The sequence below is a fragment of the Callorhinchus milii genome, unplaced genomic scaffold, assembly GCF_018977255.1.
Source record: "Callorhinchus milii isolate IMCB2004 unplaced genomic scaffold, IMCB_Cmil_1.0 Scaffold2, whole genome shotgun sequence".
NCBI classification, from domain to species: domain Eukaryota; kingdom Metazoa; phylum Chordata; class Chondrichthyes; order Chimaeriformes; family Callorhinchidae; genus Callorhinchus; species Callorhinchus milii.
Window position 1 is genome coordinate 64,151,324 of NW_024704743.1, and position 23,969 is coordinate 64,175,292.

The window sequence follows — 23,969 nt, forward strand, 5'->3', positions numbered from 1 at the left end:
CAATGCAACTCAGCATGAAATGTGTGAGAGCATTACCCCCAGATAATTCTACTTATAGAGAATTAATTCCCATTCACCAAATGGTGACGTTCAATTCTATGAGACCAGATGCCAGTTATTTCATGCCAGGAATCCCTTGTTTGATGAATTCCCAATCTTACCTGTCCAAGCAAATCCAAGCAAATCCAAGCACTGTCTACCAGGGCCAGAGAGACGCTTGGATGTTGTGTATCCTGTTCACCCCCAAAATAACATTGACAAAGATGTGATAGCACATTGCCTGCCTGCTGTTTCAGATGGTATATGTTATAGGTGTAAGACAAAAATGGAAAATAATTTGGTAAAATCCTATTCAATGTAACCTTTTAATAATGGTACTTAGGGAAATTTCAGGTTTTCTGGCTGGAGTTTTTTTCTTGCTTTCACAGTCTGTGCTAACTTTTTTAGTTGTAGATTTATTTCTAGGCCATTATCTGGCAAAGAAGCATGAAATCCACACTCTCGCCTGAGCTGATTCACAATTTCTCACATCAAAGCGCTCAAGCCTATCTGTCTCCTCAGGGCCAATTCCTTATAGATCCCTTAGGATAATAAAGCTAAACCTATAGAATATGCATTCATCCTACATTTCCACTATTGAACAGCCTTGCAGAATAGAACATATTTTGTGTCTTGAAATATTTGATTGAAACAGATCTAGTGATTTTGCACCATTGGCTGTAGAGTGTTTGGTCTCCTCCAAATCTAGGGAGTGCCAATCATTGAATTACATCAACAAGACCAACTTGCATTCATATAGCAGCCTTCACACAGGATAATGTCTCAGAGCATTGCACAATGGTGGGGTTGGACACTGAGCAAGGAGGTGGGGGTGAGCGTAGTTGCAGTCAAAGAGGCATCACGTAATTCAGCACTCCCAATTTTATCTGAATCGGGTTTTGCATGTTATATCTGTTGACTTGCACAAGTGTCGTGCCTGTGGATACATTTAAGGCAGATGAAGAATGGCACATACATGGATTCTGAGATGCTGTGTTAGTTCTAGCTGTAATGCTGCTATTGAAATGGGGCTATTGCTGGGACACCTCCTTGGTTGAGATGTGATGCTAAATTAGAATGAAAGGTCACTGTTCCATTCTTTGAAATATATTCCAAATTTATATGCAAAACTCTTCAGGAAACATGAGTGTACCGTTTAATGAGGTATTAGGAGCTGTTGTGGGGTTTTAAAATTTTATGATTATGTGTGTACATTATAATTATTTTTGATAGCCCAGTAGTGGTGAACACATCCTTACAGTGATGCTGGGCTTTGTGCCACTTTCTTTTGTAATCAGCAGCACAACTCATACAAGAGTGTTTATTAGAACTTCATTCATTGTGTATCTGTACCAAAATGCCTCCATCTGAGTGGTGCAGAACTACAATAATTCAAAGTTCCCATGGTGTTAGACTGAAGATCATTGTCTTGAAATGTAATCTTGTATGGAATTTTGAAAATGTCTTATATTAAGTCTTACTTGAAAGCTTGTTTTCTGGCAGGTCTTTTACGAAAGACTGAAAACTTGCAGCTTCCAAATGAAAAATGAAGAATACAAATACAACAAATACAAATCTACATTTATATAGCACCTCTCGTGTCAGGAAGACGTCACAAGATGCTTAACAATCCTGCCTGTTGTGAGAGTCCAAATTACGACCGTTATTCAACATTTTGGTCAATCAGATGTCTGACACATGTGGAAACCCATCACCATGCTTAAGGATATCCAAACCAAACTAAGAGTTCCATGCATCCCACCTACATAATGGAAATTCCATAGATATTTATTGGAATGGAATGCGCGCTTGGTGGGACAGGCCTGGGGACCCCGGAGTGTGCGTTGTGGTACTGCTGCAGTGTCACCAGCTAAAACCATATAACTTACCATTGATAGCACTGTCTGGCAAGTAGCTTGTTTAAAGGCAAGTCTTTATAACTTGTACAACTACTATTTCATGTTGAAGGGACCTGATAAGGTTGTAGATAGTGAAATGAAAATGGTTAGTTACTTGGATGATGATCTAAAAATACTATTATTCTGGCTGCATATCTCCACACAGTGAGTTGTAGAACTCAGCCAGGCTGTCTGGGAAGGTGTCAAGTAGAGAGAAGAAAATTACGAGGATGATTCAGCTTCACGCCATGCTCAGACACATAGTACATACATTTACGTGGAGTGATACAGCATAGAAACAGGCCATTCTGGTTTATACTCCACATGTGTTCCCATCCCTGCTATTCCCCTTGCCTATAACCCTCTATTCCTGTGGTAGTCAACCTTTTTTGGTCGGCCAACCAAATAAAGTTTATTGATTGAACATTTCTTGAATTATGGCCACACCATCAATATCGCCACTCAGTAGCTACTGGAAACAAAACATTGATTTAAAACAGACTAACCTAAACTAGTGTGAATGTTCGGTGGGCCACTTCTTGACAGCCCTGCAGGCCACAGGTTGGCCACCACTGCTCTCTTCCCTTCTCTCTTATGTGTGCTCCAAGTTCTCTTTTAAATTCATTTATGCTTCTTGCTTCAAACACAGCTTCTGACAATGAATTCCCTATTCACACCACCCTTTGCATTAAAAAGTTTGTCCTAAACTCTTGCCTATTAGACCTACTGTTATCTTTCTTATATTTTTGCTCTCTTGTTTTGCATTCAATTACCCTTAGGCATTGAAATTTTACATTAAATGACGAAAGGATATCAATACTACAATAAATATTATCAATGGAATGTAGTTCTTTTGTACTTGAATTAAAAATTAAAAATTCTCCCCCCCCCCCCCCCCCCGCCTCTCCACACACACAAAATAATGATGGAGATCCAGCAGTTTGTTGTCAAGTGGCCTGGGGTGTCTGAAGCACTGAGTGAGAGTAGGAGAGGGGAATGAATAGGGGAGTAGATAGTAATAATGTGCATTGTGAGGCAAACAAGGAATGTTGCGGATGGATTGAACCATTTATACTTTTTACTTTAGTGATCTTCACTGGCAATTGAAGCCACAGCTCTATTTCCCTTTAGAAGTGTTTATATAACTTGATTTTCCTTCTGGCTCCATCCCCATTTGTAACTTGCAGTCCTCTTTTACAAAGCGAACAAATCCAATCTCTTTAATCTTTCTTTATAACTTAGATTCCTCTTGATTGCTCTGTGTCCTCTCAAGGACTGTAATATCTTCTGAAGATTAGGTGACTAAAACTGCATCCACTATTCCGGATAAGTCTAACCCAATACATTATGCACATAAAAGGTTTAAATGACAATCTTGTAAAACTGCATTTAATGTGTTTGTCGGATAACATTTTTACATCACAAGCTCATGAATGATGAGTGCAGTATATTTTTTCAAATGCTATTAATAGCTGATCTTTTTTCTCCTGCACTACATTACAATAAATCTCTGAATTTTCTTTGTGCAATGCAGACATATCTAGCCTATTGAATACTGCATTTTCACTCCACCTTTCAAAATGACTTTCTGCAGATTTCAAGTTGAGCAATAATGTAGTCACAATGGTAAATTGAGGATAACTGACTGTTTGAAGGATTAATTAATCATTTATCTTATTTTCACTTTCCTACATGAGCAAAGCCTTGTTATTGCTGCTTGTTCATGAACTCCTGAAAAAATTAGCCGTGTCAGTTTTACAACAAGAGAATCGGAATCCTGTGCAGTATTTCAAATTGAGTATAAAATGGTGATTTGGAGCCATTGTAAAACTATCGTACTGTAAGAGTCTCCACGTTTTGATTGAATTCATATTAATATATAACAGAATTTTAGTAGGTATTGGGCATCAATCTTTAATGCAATATAATTTTAAAAGTATAATTTAATTATACATTTATGTTGTATTATTTATCATTTAAAATTATTTTAGTTATTTATAAGCACAGTGGAATAAACAAGTTCTGAGCAGAGTAGAATATGCTTGAGCCTCATCAACTATTTTCACTACATAAGAACAAAATAACCTGTGTTTCCAAATGATAAACATAGATTCTTTATGCCAGTCTAGTATAATGGAGCACGCGTGCAAATTTTAACATTGACCCATTTAAATTGCTTTAATTTACGAATAATTTGCATATCCAAACTGGATCAGGGATAAACAATTAATTTATGAAAGAAGAGAAATTGAACCTCAAAGGAATATATTTTCTATGAAATGGGATTGTGAAATGTATTATCTAGCTACAAGAGCACTAAATATTTATTGATAGCAAACAATATTAGAATCTATACAGCACTGTGAGAAAACATCCTTGGAACATATTGCAAATGATCCATTGATAATGCTGTGGTGATGACATGAGAAATACAATACATTTAATATTCTCTTGCAAACAACACAACTCACAGCATTAAGATACCGTAACTAACTCAGCAATATAAGAAACAGATGTTCTAATTTTTAGATTAAGAGAACATGTGCTGTGTTTGATTTATCGGATCTCAGGAAGTGCGGGAAACAACATGTTCAAGGATGTAATGTAATCTCAGAGTTCTGGTGATGGCTATAAATCTGCACTGTTTCGCTCTCGTGTTGGGATGTCGTCTGAACTCCTTGATTACATTAAAGGCTCATGCTTCACATCCAGAACCTATTATTTGATATAAACCTGAGAGAGGTATATGTTGGAGTTGAATTTATATTATTTGTATTATGTTACGGACGTTGTCACAAAACTGAGCATCACAAAGGCTTTGAAGTCTTCAAATAAGAGAATGTTATACTACTGGAAAGACTATTCACCATTGCTTGGGAGAAAATATAATACAATTCACATTTATATAGTGCCTTTCAAGTTAGATGGACATCTCAAAACATTTGATATATGAAGAGCACCCATAATTTTATAGGTTTCGTATCAATGTACTTGAACTTCATTTGGATGACAAGTCGACAAAGGCTTTTGACCATTTAAAAAGTACAATTGTTAAAAATAAAATGTAAAAATCTTGGGAGAGGGGTATGTAGCAGTGGAGCAGCATTAGAGCAGCAATATTCAGTGCCGTAAGATTCACCCTTATTATTTCCAATTGTGACTTTATAAATTGGTCGTGTGTTTGTCGGAAATGAGGAACAGAGACTAATTGCTTCACTACAAAGAGGGAGAATTATTCCGAACTCATCTAAAGGAAACTCACAGGGGTCTATTACAGGTCAGCACTTGCAGAGATCTGAAAGTAAATCAACTCCTTGTCCTCTCACCCCAAATGCTTATTTGGTCATCTATAACTCGGGGAAGTCCTTGAAGGCTTAAATCTGCCATTTCTACTTTCAATGACAATCTAATTCCAGTTTGTGAATACAGATTCGGAGAAAATGACATTTGGTGAGAGAAAGCGGAAAGCTTCGAAATTTGAACAAACCGATTTCATTTTCATTCCTTTACACGATCTTTCTAAAATATTCTTTACAAGTGTCTTTTTCCTCATTTCTCAACAAAGGCAGGTAAGAGAATAAACTGAATATTATTTACAAATGAATGGAAAAAAGATAAAATGTAGCAAGGGAATTTCTCTTTGTCCCAAGGTCACAGGATATATTGTGAAGTAGAATGACTGCATATTTGGTGGGTGAATGCAGTACAACAACAAACCAATTTTGCACACAGCATCGTCCCACAAACTGCCATAGAATGAATCTATGTTTTATCTGGGGATTGTTGGCTAAGACAGTGGGAGAAACTCTGTTCTCTTTTCAAATAGTGCCACGGGATCTTTAACATTCACCTAAACAGGGGCCTTGGTTTAACGTCTCATCTGAAGGATGGCACCTCCAACAATACAGAACTCCCCGAGGTCTGCATTGGAGTGTCACCTCAGACTATATGAGTGTCAAGTCTCGACGTAGGGCTTGAATCCACAACCTTCTGACTCAGAGGTGAGAGTGTTATCGCTGAGCCAGGCTGACACAGTATTTACCATTGATAAGCCATTGCCCTTGTGCAAATTAATCCATTAGTTATATTAACTTAGAAAACACATTGGGCTTGTTATGCACCATATGTTAACCATGAGTAAACCAGTCACTGCACTGTGTGCTTTGAGACATCCTTGCAAAATGCAAGGAGGTCTATCAAATGCAAGTATCATTATTAATTTACCATTTAAAGTGATGCTCTGAAAATTACTGCAATTGGTAAATGATCAACTGCATTTTGTTTACTTTAGAGGATTCTATTTCAGAAAAATTAGATCTTTAACTCATCCTTAACACAGCATTCTTTCTGTTTTGTTTTCTACAGGAAGTTGGAAGCATTATTGGAAAGGTTAGTCACCTTAGTTTTCAGTCCACCCCCATCCTGTTTCCTATGTTTTGAATGAATAGCACCGTAACAATAAAAATATCTGTGTTTGTTTTACAGAAAGGAGAAACGGTAAAAAATATGAGAGAGGAGGTAAGTGGAATCTTCAGTTTGGTATCAGGGAAATCTAGCTTGATTCCTATTTCCGGTAGTATTCAGTCCTGGACTATTCTTTTGCAGAGTGGTGCAAGAATCAATATTTCAGAGGGATCCTGTCCTGAACGTATTGTAACAATAACAGGCCCGACGGATGCCATTTTCAAAGCTTTTTCAATGATAGCACATAAATTTGAAGAGGTGAGTGAAGGCATTTTTCTTCTTTTTTTGCTTTGTACATTACATTCACTTAAACCTCTGTGTAAACTTGCAAAACAACACAATTTCTAAAGGTGTGTGAATAACTTAACTGCATAGGGTGTTGGCCTGGCTTGGGCTGGTACAATCAGTCTTAATGTCCTTAAGGTAGGCAAAAAATCAACTAAGGATGACACATCTGAGCACTATCCAGTCGCTGAGGCTGGAAAATGCATGTGTGGAGACAGGATATCCATTGATAGGAGAGTCAGGGACTACAGCACTTAGTTATAAGATAGCCATAGGAACAGCAAAAGGAGAACTTAAGAGTGGTTGGGATGTGCAATGCCCTGCAGAGTAGGGCGGTTGAGACAGAGTCATTTGCAGGTTTCAAGAGAAAAGTAGACATGTACATGAAATCGGGGTTATGGGAATAAGACGGGGCAGTGAATGAACCACATATATGTGGAATATATGAATAAACCACATATTGAACCCCAGCCAAAAAAAATAATAGTAAGAGTCTAAAAATTGTACAGGGCTATTTCAAAGAAATCATTTGAAATAAATAATGAAGAGGAATGCAGAATAGTACAGGAAGACATAACCAGAATAGCAGAATGGACAGATGGCAAATGAAGTTTAAGAGAGGAAAATGCAAAGTACTTAACTTCAGCAGAAACAATAAGGAAGCTGTCTATAGCCGAGAAAGATGGTCGTGACCTAAGATGAGTAGAGGAGGAAAGAGATCTGGGGATTCAGATCCAAAAATCTCGAAAAGCCTTATACAGATAGATAAGGCTATAAAAGAGGCAATGGAATCTTTGGCTCTTTTTTCCATGGGGTAGAGTTTAAAACAGGTGATGTCGAATTTATATGAAACCTTGATTAGACCACGTTTGGAGTACAAAGTACAAGGATATAGATTGATGGACTGAGTACAGAATAGTTTTACGAGGATGATACCAAGCCTGGCACATTACTGTTGTTAAGATAGACTGGATAGGTGAGGTCTTTTTTCGCTAGAGATGAGACGTTTAAGAGGAGACCTAGTAGAGTGTTTAAGATTTCAAAAGGGTTTAATAAGGTCGACATAAATAGGCTATTCTCACTGGCTGGGAAGTCCGTAACCAGGGGATACAAGTACTATATAAGATAGCAACTAAAGGATCTAAAGGAGAATTTAGGAAGAACTATTGCACGCAGAGGGCAGTGAGAATGCAGAACTCGCTGCCTGAAGTGGTGATTGAATCAGATAGTGTAGAGACATTTAAGAGGAAACTAGCCCTTCAAGTGAAGGAGAAGGGAATAGAAACATATAGGAAGGAGTAAGGAGGTGGGTGGCGAATAAAAAACATTATACACTACTTGGGCCGATTATCCTGTTTCTGAGCTATACATTCTTTGCAAATTTTGTTAGTGTGAGTTCAAATCCCATATCGAAGACTTTAACATCATAATCTAAGATAACACTCCTTCAGATGAGGGTATTAATTTGAGTTCCGTCTGCCCTGTTCAGTTGGATGTAAAGGAACCCAGTGATTCAATTCCACAAGAAAAGGAATTTCCCTCAGTGTGCTGGCCGTTAAACCCTGAGTTCAATTTGGCATTCACCTGCTGGCTGTTGCATCCACCCATACATGTACAGTCACTACAGTTAACCTTAAATACTACGAAACTTGGATATGTTTCCACATAAGGCGCTGCATCAAGTGCTTAGGGTCACCTTCCCGTCCGCCTCCCCACCCATCCCCCTCCAGCTCGGGGTCAGGCTCTACCACTGTTGGTAGAGTGCTCAAAGTGCTTTGAGACGCTACCCTGTGTGGAGGGTGCTATATAAGTGCAAGTTGTTGTATTATGGTGATGATTAAAGTAATTATGTCAACATTTAGCACCATACAACGTGTTGAGATTTTCTGAAGATTTTTTTCTCTTTCAACGTGTTTAATATTTCGTTATTTTCTGGTATAAGCTCATTGCTTTGCCATCTGTTTGAGATTCTTCGAGCAGCGCTCATTTGCCCTGAAACCCAGGCTGAGCCTCATGTACATCCTCCTTTCTAGCTACTGTATCTGCTTTAATCCTAGATTGCTGTGTTGAGGATTAAAGTTTTAAGTGGAGTGACAAATCCCAGACTAATTCCTATTGACATTGTTATTACAGGACATAAATGCTTCAATGACAAACAGTACAGTGACAAGTAAACCGCCTGTGACACTACGTCTAGTTGTTCCTGCAAGTCAATGTGGCTCTCTCATAGGAAAAGGAGGCTCAAAGATCAAAGAAATCCGTGAGGTAACTGATCAGCAACTCGATTCTAACATTTAATGGTCCTTCTGATATCTATCTGATGAAATATAAATACCGTATAGAACCCTTATTCTGGTGAGGGCGTCTGGGGGCGAAGCAGATGACATCACCTATTTTGCACAGCATTATAAGAGCATTATAAGAGCATTGGTAAGAGTCCATCTACAGTAAATGACCATGAAGACTGTATTGTAGGTTGGTTCAAATAATGCTATTAGTATTGACACGGGACCTTTCCTCCTGGTTATCCTGGTTTACAGTCGCTTCAATTCAAATTTACTTCCCAAATTGAAATAAATGAATTGGCTGCTAATATCATTGTTGTTTGTTTGTTTGTGTGTTTGTTTGTGTGTTTGTTTGTTTGTTTATTGGACATTACACATTAGCTTTCATATTTTCCTGTATAACAACACTGGCTTCATTTCTAATTAGTTATATTTGTAAAGGAGGTTGATTCAGTTCTTTTTGTGTGAAACATACATTATAAATGCAAGTTATTATTGTTGTTGTTCATTACAATTACCAACATCGTAACGTTTTGCATTTGGTAAATTATTCTATTCTCCCTGGAATTGAATAGAGACTGTTTGACCACATATAACTTAGAGTCTGCAGAGGGAGGAATTGTTCATCCCATCGGTCTGATCTGGGTTTGACCCAGATACAAGATAATATAATCCTTACATTTGATACAACACCTTTCATGTCGGGAGGACATTTCAACACTTCAGAGGATTTGCTGCAAAGTGCAGTGACTGTATTTGATAGGTGAGATGAAAGGACAATGTGCTAACCTGCACCACATAGTCATGGGATTAATTATTTTAAGTATTTAAATCAGTGCTGTCCAACCCATGGGCCATGGGGCCGTCAAGAGGATTAAGTGAGCATTTTTAAATCAATGTTTTGTTTCCATTCTTTTCAAAAAGGTTGGCATCACTGCTTTAAATTGACATTTAACTTCCAGCAGACACACCTCTCCTCTGCAACACTATTGGGATCTTTGGCTTAGTTTGTGTAAACACTTGAATTTTTGATAAGTCGAGTTTTACATTTATTTTGTAAAGAATAATATCTCCTGCCTGGCTGTGGAATTCTGTCATGTACCCCTACATGGCTAAATATTGCTGCCTGATGGAAACCAAACTGAGCTGGTACAAATGGTACAAATGACATTAACACCATGTCAAGCTGCTTTTAGGATGGAGGGAAACTTTGGAGTTTGGGATGATTTATATTAAATGCTATGTTTTCATCTGTACAGTCTTGTGATAATTGTGCACTTATTCCTCTTTCCTTATTATGTTATCTTATAGCTTTGACTCCTTGGGTTCACAGATCTGATGCTAGTTATAATCTTTGTTCCACAGAATACAGCAGAGTTCTCAAATATGTCCTGTAGACACACACTGTATCAGATGGTAATAATAATAATAATCCTTGCATTTGATATAGCACTTTTCTGTCGGGAGGACATCCCAAAGCGCTTCACAGAACACACTGTAAAGTGAATTGACTGTACATTTGTGGGCGAACGCTGCAGCCAATTGCGCACAGCAATGTCCCATAAACATTGGTAGATTGAAAATGACCAATTTATTATTGTTTTTGGTTTTTTGGAGGGATTATTATTAGGTGTGTGGAGTAAGGAAACTTGCCCAAGGTTTCGCCCTGCCTGGAATTGAACTCAGGTCTCTCGCTTGCAAAGCGAGTGCTCTAACCACTGAGCTACAGGACTCCACGATAACCAAGGACTCCATGATAACCAAGGACTCCATGATAACCAAGGCACATGCAAAATCCTATAGGATTGAAATAGAATTTAAATTTGCCATGCACAATCTTGTTGAATTTATTTCCCAAACTGATAAGAATGTTACGGATCCTTTTGTCCTTTATAGTTCTTCAAAAGAATATCATAGTGATTGTTCTAAAATATATCTTCAAGCGGCCATACCAAAACTTAAACGATGAAGTTACCAAGGTGACTATATTGGCATTCTGTACAGGTAGCCCTAATAGGCATGAATTCAGAATCATTCAGCAGGTAGGTCTTGTTTATTCTGCACTCTCCACACATCAGGCTTGGTTCACGTTCTGGGGAAAACACACATTTGTAGACTTGTGATAAATTGTGCATCAATTCATGTCGGGTGACACTACCCCAAATCCCTGCTTCTGTGCTCTATAGACAGTATTGTATAATAAGCTGCTGCTTTGATGCATGTACTCAGTTTTAATAATATCTTTAATAAAATCCATGGGATCATTTGCACCATCTGATGCGTAGAACATCATAAAGGTCAAAATGATCACGTTTGTTCTCCAACAATATGAGGCAAGGCTGAAGTGCCTCTGGGCTTGTGTGGAGGAGGCTTCTTCAGAAATGAAGAAGATTTTTCAAGGTAGGTCATCTTTCTTTTTAATTGAAAATGTCTCGAATAAAATAATTCAGTCATTATCGACATCCAAAATGAAGCAGCGGATGGTTCTACTGAGCTTTCTATCACTGTTATTGAATTGTGCAATATCACTTCCTTCTATTCAAACTGTACTTGTAGAAGGATGTAAGTGTGCTTCTACTCTTCTGTTTTATAGACTACAGGGGCCCAGGTGCAGGTAGCAGGTGATATGCTCCCAAACTCCACTGAACGTGCAGTTACTATTTCTGGCACACCAGATGCCATCATTCAGTGTGTAAAACAGATCTGTGTGGTGATGCTGGAGGTATGACATAAGGAAAACAAACTGCAAAAGTACCGTGTCATTTGAAGTTTGCATTCAGTAGAATAATATCAAATCTGATGTAATACAACTGCCTACTATTGAGGCTGAATTATTGTAAAATTCTATAATTCTTTTATTCGTTAGTTGACCTTTTATTAAAATGTATCTTAAATTGTTGGTACTAATACAATACAATGTACTGTTAATCATCAAGGCTATGAGATTAATGCTGTTTTATGAAAACTCATTTTGGAAAAGTTCCAAAAACAGGTCAAAAAGAATGAATACCATTCAGTTTAGCGAGAAGATATGTAAATAAAACGATGCTTCTGTTGCTTTATGTTCCTTGTCTTTAGTCCCCACCCAAAGGCGCCACTATTCCCTACCGCCCAAAGCCTGCCTCTGCACCCGTCATTTTTGCAGGTGGCCAGGTAAGAGCAGACACCATTTTGGCTTCCGCAGGAAACCACAGCGTCTTGGCCCACCAACAGCCAGCACCTGTTAGTTTTTCAAATTTTTTTCTGTCTTCTTTCTTATCTAATGACTAATTTAGAAATGTAGTGTACTTGCACCTTATTGAAGTAGGGGGAGTTGACTAATAATTCATTATTGCTAATACTGCTTGAGATCTTTATCAATGTGTCCTTAACACTGCACCAATCTGAATCTGTTAACAGTTCTTTTTAAACATATGATAGTCGTCAAAGAGAATGAGAAAGTATGCAAACGATTGAGCTTCTCTCGTGAGACCATAAATGATGTCTTTAAAACCAGCTTTGGTTTCCCCTACCTCAAATAATGATGCGATGATGTATAGATAGCAAAATTAGAAATCTAAACTATTGCATGCTATTTATCTTACTGTAACTGTGCATCATACATTTTACCAATAGTGTGGTGTATTGGTGTTATGGAATAGTTTGCCCTTAATGTATACCGTGTTTTGGCGTATCTTTACCTAGAAATATTTCAGTCCATTATTAAAGCACATACCAAAGATTCCTGATAAACATGAATTGTAGAATCACAGAAATTTACAGCACAGACTGAGGCCATTCAACTACCTAGCCTGCACTGACTCTCAGAGCAAACTGTTCATTCAGTCTCACTGCCCCCTGCCTTTCCCCATATTCCTTCAAGCTTTTATATTTCGTATACATGTCCACTTCCCCCTTGTAACCCACAATGGGCTCTGTCTCTACCATCTTACTTGGCAATATGTGGATCTTGATAGTAATTTGTCTCCACTTATTAGACAATGTAAGGGTTCTCTTAAATTGATTCTAATATCAATTCAATTATTTTTATTAAATGCTTTTTTTTAAAAGAATATTTGCATGTCATTATTTTAAGCCACTGCAAACTGCTATTAGTTTCTTGTACAAAAAGGAACCATGCTGCAGTTCCCATTCATCAGCCACAGACTGAAATTATTTCCTGGATCCATTGTGCTTATCACAATACCTAAAGAGAATTATTAATATTAAAGGCTCACTATCTGTTGCTAAAAATAGAGTACTGTAATAGTATACAAGCAAAGGAACTGAGGATGGCTTTAGTTGGAACTGGATTCACTGAACAGACAAAAGAGCAGTATTTTTAGTTTCTAGTTACATTTGTGAGAGTGCCTGTTTCAATCCTTAGTTTATGCAGAGTTAGATGATCTCAGTTGGGAGAAGAATCAGGTGTTGCAATTGACCTTTCTGTCACTGGGGCTTGGGTTGGAAGCCAAATCATCCCAGTGACTCCATCTGCTTGTTTTCAAGTGGATGTCAAAGTTCCCAAGATGCTATTCAAAAAGATAAGGATGTTTCTCCTTTTGTCTGGACAACAACCCAGCAGATTAATTTGTTATTCAGATTATGGCTATTTGTGGAACCTTGATGGTGCAAATGGCGACATGTTTTCCTTCAAAACAGTCACTACATTTGAAAGTAACTACTGTGAATTGTTTTGAGACATTTCCACATGGTAAAATGCTATAAAAGTGCAGATTATTTATTTCTTGAAAATGAGTGTACATAGATAGAAATCAGGGCCTGGCTGTCATACATCTCTGTCCCTCTCCCACCTCCACCTCCAATCTGATAATTTGCTGACATTCACTAAATTAAGCTTATACAGAAGAGTAGTAATTTAAGAACAATCCCAGAAGGCTACACACTTACATGAGAAGAGGAATAATTAGAAAGAAAAATCTAATGGTTATGTTACAAAATTCATCCCACAAGTTGTGAGTTAAGAAGAATTATGTTCATGTTTATAGTATGTCTCTCTGGGATGTCACCCTATGTAGTGAAATACCATTTGAATAATACCAATTAAACTAAGATTATTTTGAACCAGAGTATCTTGCATTAGTAATAATAGTTTATAATAATCCTTACATTTGATACATGCACTTGAGTGCACATATGGAAGATGTGGCAAAGCGCTTCACATAATATACTTTAAAGTGTGGTGACTATGTATTTTGTAGGTGAACCCAAACAAATTGTGCACAGTAAAACAACAGCCATGAAGTGAAAGACCAATTTTATCTGGGGTGTGTTGTTGCCCAGGATACCAGGAGAAACTCCCTTCTCTTTTCAAAAAAGTTCACATTAGATATTAATATTCTGACTAAACATCATACGAATGCTAAAAGGGCAAGCTATTCCTCCGTTAAATTTTAATAATGTATAATACAAAAAATCATTATTAAATGTAAAGAAGTTTAAAACGGCTTTTTCATTTTAAATGTGCTTATATTTAAATAAATGTTATTTGGCAGTCTTGCTTTTTCTGTTGTGTGGTGCTATATGTTACTTTATGATAGTCCACAGATAAACTTAAGTGCGTGTTCTTAAACTTGTTTTTCAGGCATACACCATTCAGGGACAGTATGCAATTCCTCATCCAGACGTGAGTCCTGTGCACTATAAGCAGTGCTGTCTTTCTTATTTGTTCTGGGCAACATTTACTTTCTGCCTTTAAGAAGTGGAAGACGGTTGGCAGTAGATTCTTCTGTGTCTAGCGCTTACTTGAAGTAAAAGCCTGAATATTGTATGAACTATACCTGCTGGAAAGTACATTGGCCCAGATACAAATCTTTTGCTCTTTGCATGATATAGCTGAAAGAAATGTTAATCATTTAAATGTAAACAGTAGTTGGCATTAACAGTAATTCTCACTTGTGTAACAGTAGATATGTCAATAGTCTAACGATTATATTTTGAAATAATAGTATAGAATAACTGATTCTGTTTAAAAATGTGCATTTAATTGAATTAATCCTGTTGTTAAGAAAGATGGTTTCTGTATTCTGATATAATTCCATTTGATTGGTTAGCTCTAATTTCCCATCCTGCCCTGCAGTTGACCAAGCTTCACCAGTTGGCTATGCAGCATACCCCCTTTACTCCCCTTGGGCAGACCACCCCTGGTTTCCCTGGTACGTACCCGTGACTCCCTGGGGATGTCCTTTCTCAAAGCACCTTTATCTCCCATGGTCATTATATCACTTAATTAAATGTGGTCAATGACCAAGTTTCCTGTTGTCACATGTTTAACTGTGACTAATTTTTATGATTACCCTTGTAATGAGTTATGTTATTAATAGTTCTTCGTGTTGTCTTGTACCCTTGTTAACAGCTTTGATAGTTAAACATATTTAATGATGTTATGTTGTAGCATCATTTAAATGTAATGTTTCTGTAATTAATCCCAATGTTGTATAATTATGTTCTGTTGTTTAACATCTTTCCTGAATTTCATTAGCAAAACCTTGATATCCTCATTAACATACATTTGATGCATGTTACATGAAAATATATGTTCGTTATAGACTGAAACAGATAGTTTACTAATCCGTTCTTCTCTTTCCTGGCCCCTTATGATGTTTGATTAATTTTTAAAATGTAGTCCTTTCAACTTGTGTAACCCTTAGGGAGATAGCTGTCTTTCCAACCAACCTTACCTTATGTAGTGCAAACTAACCTCCTGTACCTTTACTATCCTCAAGCCAACATCCTTTATATTAATTCATTTCAGCTCCTTCTCTCATTTCCCCCCTTTTCCCATCCTCTCTTGCCCCTTGTCCTCTTGTTCCACTTTTCCTTCTCATCTCAAAAACATTCTCATCCTGCTGCATCTTAGTGTCTGCCTTTTTTTGTTTTACATTTTCCCTCATCACTGCATTTCCTTCTCCATCTTTCTATATTTTTCTTTTCTTCTTCACTTTATTCTGTTCAGCTGTCTCTTTCAACCTCTGCCAACTATTCTTTGCTCTCCCCACTCTCTGACATAAAAAAAACTTTTAATGTGCTTTAATTGTCTAATCTATGCCAGGCAATTGATCCCAACAGTTTTCCCTTTCTTTCCCACCAACAGGAATGGATGGCTCTTCTCCAACCAGTTCCCATGAACTTACTATTCCAAATGATGTAAGTGTTCCTACATTATCTTCCCCCAGTCCTCTGCATGCCATGTTCCAGCTCATACAGATACCACACAGTAACTGCCTGCTTTACCTGAGGAAAATATACTGAATTACATTAAAACAGACTTAAAATAACAGTCTACCAAACAGGATTTAGAGAAATACTTTCTTCAATTTGGTTGTCACGTTTTAACTTCTTGCGAGTTCTTATTGTGCGTATCAAGGATAATAATCCTCAATCAAGAATAGATTAACAAAAATAAACTGTTTGGATAGGAATTTAAAAGCTGGGTTAATGCTGCAAGTTTTGAAGAGGAGAAGGCTTTTTAAGGTTTACTGATTTCACTGACATTCTTAGACCACACTTGTCAGTGAAGATCTGTCATAAGATGTTCTACACAATGAGGCTACAAAATAAGACTACTGGGTACAAAGCAATTGCATAACAGAGGAGTGGAGGGTGGTTCAGATACCGTTACCCTCTGTGAGAGCCCAACTTACTAGCTGAATCCAGGACTTTCTGTGGCTGCCTTGTAATGCATTTGTAGCCATTTGTTTTATCATTATGTACAATACAAGCAGCCCATTTTCACAAACTTCTGAAGGAGTAGTGTGTTGTTTGTTTTCAAAAACAACCTATTTTTGATGAGGACATTCAATGTTTTCAGATGGTATTTTTTAAAACAAAAGTTGGATTTGCTGCTATGTGCCTTTTACTCATTTGGCCCTATCTCTCACCAGAAAATCTGAATGACAAACATGTGAATGAGCCTATCATGGTTGTCTGTACCAGCAGAGTTTGTGTAATATTGAAAATGGCAGGTCTGAGATGACGGCAGGGAGTTTTCTTTGTTTGAAACTAATTTTAAATGTTTGCATTCCTCACTGATTTCCCCAGCTCCACCAACTCACAAAGTCCAATTGATATCCTCACATGTATCAAACTCTGCACCCCATCACCCCAGTCCTTGCCAGTGTCCACTGGCTGCCTGTCACAGAATGGATCGACTTCAAGATCCTATTCTGTGCATTCACAATAGATTCTGTGAATCGCTTTGCGATGTCTCAAAAACGTGATAAGGCTCTATGTCAAATACAAGGATTATTATTGTTATTATCCGAGCACTCACCTACAAATTACTTCATGCCCCAACACCTCACTACCTTTCCAACCTGATCATACCTCATTCCTCTACCCGCCCTATTCTCTCAGCCAGCTTAGGCCTTCTGTGTTTCCCTTGAGCCCTCCACCATCAGCAGTCATGCTTTCAACCACTATGCCCCAAACCTCTAGAACCCTCTGCCTCATACGTTGGCCCCTCTTTCCCTTTCTTTAGATCGCATCTGAAGATTATCTTCTTTGACTTACAGTCACCTCCCCTCTCTCACTAGCTTGAAGTCAAACTATGCCAGCTATGCACTCAAAGACACTACCCTATGTGAAGGGCAAGTCATTATTTTATTTTAGATTTCCAGCATCTGCAGTATTTTGCCTTTTTAAAAAAATATTGTTGCTGTTATTTAACCTTTGAGCACAGCTAATACTATATAAATTTATATTACAGTGGTATGGGGAAAAGGCAGGTAAATGGGAGAGAATGGCTTGGTCTTTCAAAGAGACAGCACAGGCATACTAGACCAAATTGCCTTCTTCTGTGCTGTAAGTTTCTATGATTCTATAGTATATTTGGATACTATTTGCTTGCATGGTTCCTACATGCATTCCTGAACACCCTGGTCAGCCCCACTGTCATCTTTCCATTTTTTTTCGGGTTGTGGATTAACAAGGTTACTTTTGTGACATCATCCTGTAAGTCTTCAGGGCTTGGGTTTTCAGTTGACTGCAGAACTCACTGGTTCAGCTGGGTTTCAGCCAAACAAGTAATTTTAACAAAGTTCCTGATTCAAAAATGTTCAATGGGAACTTGAATAATTAAACCATGTATTGAAGACAGACTTGCAGGGTCTGACCTTAAAAGTGCCTGTTATCATTGCCTGTGTGGTATTGATCCATTTGTTAAGCACTGCCCAACAAGCTTGCCAGTATTATGAGCACTGTTTGGTAATGAATTGTCAATAGAGTGATGTATTGCAAGATACAATTTATTTCGTAATGTCTATCTAATTCAATCCAAAGGAATCTATTCACTACTTTGTATGTAACAGTTACCTGTTGGCTTCAGAATACACTCTGTAAATTCCAATAGCCTTTATATTCCACTGGGCTGTTTGTTTAGTGCTGATGTAAGTGGGTTCACCTGGCAGTATTCATTTTCTTGTTTTGCGTTGAAGCATCAGGCTACTTAAATTTAAAATGGTCGTTATCCCAGGCAGCTGAAACTACTTGCAGCCATAAACAACTGTTTATAATGATTCAGTGGTCAGTCACATCAAAATCTAACCTAAAGACTCCGGAAACTGATAGTGTTGCTTTGGAGAGTCTAGAGAGAAGAGCAAAGAGTGTTGACAGACAATTGATGGAGAACATGATTCAAAACACTGAGCAGTACAGATAAATAAATTATTTAACATGAAGTATGAGAAAAATTATAAGACACAGGCTTTCCTCCAAGTGCAATAGATTTGTGGACCAACCTCCCCTCAAAAGCAGTTAATAGTGTGTTGACCAAAGAAAAGCTGAATAAATAAAAGGATTGACGATTATGTGAATGAGAGCAGAAATGGTTGCTGTAGTGCTGGGGCTCAGAGGCAGTGACACCTGTGGAGGGGAGCTAAGCAGGATTCAGCAGTGGCAACATGAGTGTGGATAAAACTTCTAGTGTTTTGCTTCATTGTCTTTGAGGGTCAGGGTTATTCATGCAGAGCTTATTTAAATGGATAGATAAAAATACGATAAATTACATTGTAAAATAAAAATAAGGATAATTGCTAATGGAAAATCAAAGGTAAGATTGATAGGGAAGAAAAGCCAGTGGTAGACGTAATCATTTTATGACTATTTTTAATTTAGGATTTATTTTAACATGTATATACATATTCTTTGGCTCAGCCTCTGATGCATGAGCCGAGGCTTGGGGACCCCAGAGTGTGTGTTGGGGTACTGCTGGAGTCTAACCAGCTAAAACCACATAGCTTGACATTGTGGTTTTAGCTGGTACGCTTGTCCAGCTAGGACCACCCTATTCATTAGTGCTGTGGCTTTATTGATATCAATAAGGCCACTCTTGACATTTCAGTAGAATTATAGTGCAATAGAATATTATTGAACTTCACATTGTGTGCAGTGAAATCATAAGAAAATACCCAGCCAGAAGGCTACAGAATTCCCTGGAGATGCAGGGTTAGGGCTCATCAATCTCACTCAGTTATGTGACCTTCAAATAACTGAACTACAAAAGCCTGCCAGCACTTAGTCATATCTCATTTGCAAAGTAAGGAATTCTATCCTGTCATTGCAAACTACTGTCACATAATTCACATACGATTCCTTGTAAGATTAACTCGCCTCAGTTGTTATGCAATGTCCGAAAAATATATTGAAACACAGATGCTGAAGGTTTCATTTAAATGGTAATATTTATTCCAGGTGTAAATAATCTAGGTTGTTTGATATTAAATATTGATGCACGGCACTGGTGCCTGAATTTGCTGCCAGTTTGGTATGCACCTACAGTTCTTCACATGGGAAGCTTTCAATCTCAGGCACACTGCCAGTCAGGCAGAGAATTATGTTTCTGAATAGTGAAGAATATAAACTTGGAAGGCACTTGTCAACCCCTCACACTTCCTTAGCACAGGTACACAGCGGTATCCCCTCAACTGGTATGATGCATAATTCAACAACAACAGCTTGCATTGTATAGCACCCTTCACTCTGGGTAATGTCTCAGAGGGCTTGACAGTGGCGGAGCCTGCCGCCAAGCCAAGGAATGGGGGTGACTAAGCAAAGTCGATGTACTTCAAAGTAATACTTTCAGAAGTACTCAAAAACAGAGAGAGCAATAATATGTAAAAGAAGAGAACAAATTAAAAGAACAAGTAAAGTCAAAGGCTAGTATTTGGTGTGAAAAGAACTAACACTCCACCCACACTCCAAACTTAGCTCTTAAAAATACAAAAACAATATGTGTGTGCTTCTCTTCATCTTTGGAGGTTATTTTTGTACCAAGGGGCTCACAATGTGAGGTCTCTGCTCTCCTATTAAGTTATTATTTGCAGGGTCAAGCCTAGCACATCTGGAGCAGATCCATTAAACTCAACAATAATTGACTTCAGACTAGCCCTGGGTTAATCCACAGATACCCATCCCAGAAGGACCATTATCAGTCAATTATGCACTAATAAGCAATGAGTCGTCACTATGGGAGGTACTTTGAAAGGGCAGACATTAATCTTTTATAATAACTTATGAATAACTTGCTCGATGTAGTTCAACAGTAGTTACTGTCATAGGCATGGAAGAAATAATTCAGTATAATGGACATTTTAACCTAGACAAATGAAGACGTTTTGCAAAACACCAAACAGGAACATAAAATCACTTATATTAATTTACTGGTGGTGAGTTCTATACATATGAATTGGTAGTTATTCTCTGCTTATCATAAATGTTCTGCCTTGTAGCAGCGTGAGCTATAATAATACGTAATCACACACCAACATTTAGTAGATTTTGGTAAAATCCAGATGTATTTTGTTAATTGCGACTTCTGGTTTGCGAAAATCGAATTGTGAAGTCTAAAATAGGCCAGCGAGCGAAATAACAGACATTTAATTGTTCATGTCGCTGTCTGGCTCTTTGCCAGCCACAGCATTTCTAAAGCAGTGTTCTCAAAGCAAAAGTCACAGTCAACAAAAGAAGTGCAGTCGGACTGCAGATATCACGTTTTAGTGATACTCCATTGTTTTATGCTTTCACTTTCTGTTAACTTAACAGAAATATTCACTTCAAGAAATATTCATTTACATAGAGATGGATTCCATGTGGTCTCATTTTCAAACAGTTGCTCTGTTTTTCTTCAATTACAGTTGATAGGCTGCATTATTGGCCGACAAGGCAGTAAAATAAATGAAATCAGGCAGATGTCAGGAGCACAGATCAAAATTGCTAATGCAGCAGAAGGTTCTGCAGAGCGACAAGTTACCATTACAGGATCCCGGCAAATATTAGCTTGGCACAATACCTCATAAATGCAAGGTAGGTTTCACCTTCATTATTTTTGATAACTAGAGTTCAATAAGTGTTAAGAAATTGTACACTGAGTGTTGCAGTCGAAAATAAAATAGCAATTTCATACACAATGAAGAATCATAATGGGGCTTTTTATACCACAAGTGAGAAAATGTCACAACTCACAAATGAAGGCAGAATAGATTACAAAGGTCTTATTCGCAAGTTGACTAAACACTGTTTCCCACTGTTCCTAATTTTGTGTTCTGTTTATATCACCAATTGAACTTTGATCTGTATAAAAGTTCCATTTATTAAAATGTTCATATAATTGTGAAAAAAATGCACATTGAAGCCAGTTAAGCTTCATTATTGAGTCATGAGAAAGCTTTTCAAGTGTTATGGTATAGATATAATTCCACTATGGTAGAATATTAATGATTTAGTCCTGGTTTGTGGGGTTACAGCATCAGAGAAAGTGAATTAAATAATAGCCAAGAGTATTGGACAGTCCTGGCAAATGATGTCCAGGATAAAAAGAGAGTTCACAATTATATGACTGTGGCATTAGTCATATAAAATCTATGGCATTATGACTGTGACTATTATATATCTATTGCCCTATGACTATATATCACAACACATCAAACAAGCAAACATGTCTCTTCTAAAGGCTGGCAGCAGTTTTAGAGAAAACAGTAACACAAGTACGTTTTTGGCAAACAGTTTACAAAATAGTCAAAGTTTGCTTGTCCCTTTAAGAATGACAGGTAAAACAATGTACATAGCTTTTATTGCTCTTTGGTATCTTAACACTACAGAAAGAAGAAAGCACAGATATGCACTTTTTTAGTGCCTTAATAATACTTTGAAGTATCTCAAACCACATCACAAGTACAGAAATTACTGTTGAGTGCCTTTTTTTGTTGGTGCAAGGCACAGAATTAAATCAATTTAGTTAATAGCTATAGCTAATATTGAGAGGAAACATTTTTGTAAACTTTTGTTGTGGCAACCCTGCTCTTAACATAATTTTTTTGATTCAAAGCTTATGGCTGCCAACTTGTGACTAGATTCCAGCAGTAATGTCTCCCTTGGAACCTAAGTCAAAGCACAGGAAGAATACAGGCCAGTCTGCTGTGAGATAAAAGGCTGGTACATCTTTAGATTATATTCTTTAGGCTCATTGTTTCAGTTCATGACAGAAGTGACAGCTGTCGGTGGGGGAAGAAGGCTGGATACTGGATTCCAAGGACATAAGGCAGCAGAAAGGATACCTTCATCTATGTCTTGGAATATACAGTAGTTAGCTAAAGTATCATAAAAGAGTTCTTTAATCTACCATTTCCTGAAAGAGTTTTTTTAAAAAAAGGCTAGGTTTAAAACAAAATTATTAATACTATATATTTCTTTAAGCACAAGATTGAGATGAAAGACAGGTCCAAAAAGAAAAAAAAAAAAATCCTGTGATCAGGCAATGAATGGAAAACATGTCAAAATGCTAAGAGATGTAAAACCTCTGTGCTGTGAAAATAATTTACCAATTTATTCAACTCATGTTTTTTCATGAGGTGAAAAAGTTTGAGAATTGGTTGCCAGAAAGTGTCAGTGTTGGGTAGGCTTAATATTACCAACTGTGAAAAAGGCATAGTTGCATGTTTTTGTGCTGTGGAGGTTACAGGAAACTAACCTCATGTCATACAGCACCACAATGGAAAAACCTCTCCTTACACCTCCTCTCCCCAACTCAGTCCCCTTTATAAGGCAAAGCATGTTCACACCAGATGCAGGTACAAACCATCCAGCTTCCTCCCATCACTAAGACCTAAACTCACAGTCATTAAACCGAACCCTTGAATAATACTCACCACAAACCCCAGCCTATAAACATTCAAATTCATCCTCTTAGACTTCTTCAAAAATCTTCAAAAACCTGTTGTTTTATTTAATTCATAATTAACATCTAACCCTACCATAGAAAGAAAAGGCCTATTTTGTTCTCACAGAAAATTCATCAACAAAGTCCCATCACCTGACCAAAACAGTTGACTTCTCCAAGTCTCACGCATGTCAAGTAGCTTTCCTCCACAATGCTCTTCTCTGGGTCTGACACAGCAGCTCTCCTCTAGGACCAGCACAACTCTTCTCAATGTTCAGTGCTGAGCTTCTTATGACCGTGTGCTCCACCACAACTGCCACTCAACTCAGACAGTCACTATATACCCCTCTGCCATTTCCAGTAATAGGTTCCTGCTGAAAAGCATCTAATTTTTTAAAAAAATTATAACAAAATAAATTGGATGCAAGACACAAACATGTATTGCACACCCATAATATGGTTTCTGTGCCACTGGCAACTACAGCTGCTATTGTCCACTAATGCTCATGTGCTAGGGGTGAGCCTTTGCTCGTAAATTTATCCTGGGGCGAGTTTCTAATAAGATAAATGCATACTGGCATAGCACGGAAATAAATTGCCCCCCAAGAGAAATACTCCTCTACTTTAGTAATCACATAAAATGAAGCCTTGACATGTAGCCTTTGTTTAGACGAGAGGTACGGTCTCAGAATCTTTAGAATTCATTGGAACAAACTAACATTTGGGTAATACCATTCTTTGTGATGTTATTTCTGCTTCTCTGATTTTATAACTGTTTCCTTGGGGCATCAGAGTGAAGCTTAACAGCTTTCAATGTGTAAGTCTTTCCACAGAATTACAAATGAC

The 23,969-nt window shown here is 37.6% G+C and overlaps 1 protein-coding gene across 1 annotated transcript in view; it reads left to right on the plus strand.

Moving 5' to 3' along the window:
* zgc:110045 (uncharacterized protein LOC664755 homolog) overlaps positions 1-23,969 on the plus strand; it is a 198,437-nt gene that overhangs the window by 168,878 nt on the left and 5,590 nt on the right. Inside the window, 11 exon segments of the mRNA XM_007897449.2 lie at positions 6,303-6,326; positions 6,423-6,455; positions 6,543-6,659; positions 8,820-8,951; positions 11,565-11,693; positions 12,050-12,193; positions 14,556-14,597; positions 15,051-15,126; positions 16,065-16,117; positions 21,103-21,229; positions 21,232-21,271. Of these exon segments, the coding sequence (XP_007895640.2) occupies positions 6,303-6,326; positions 6,423-6,455; positions 6,543-6,659; positions 8,820-8,951; positions 11,565-11,693; positions 12,050-12,193; positions 14,556-14,597; positions 15,051-15,126; positions 16,065-16,117; positions 21,103-21,229; positions 21,232-21,271 (917 nt within the window).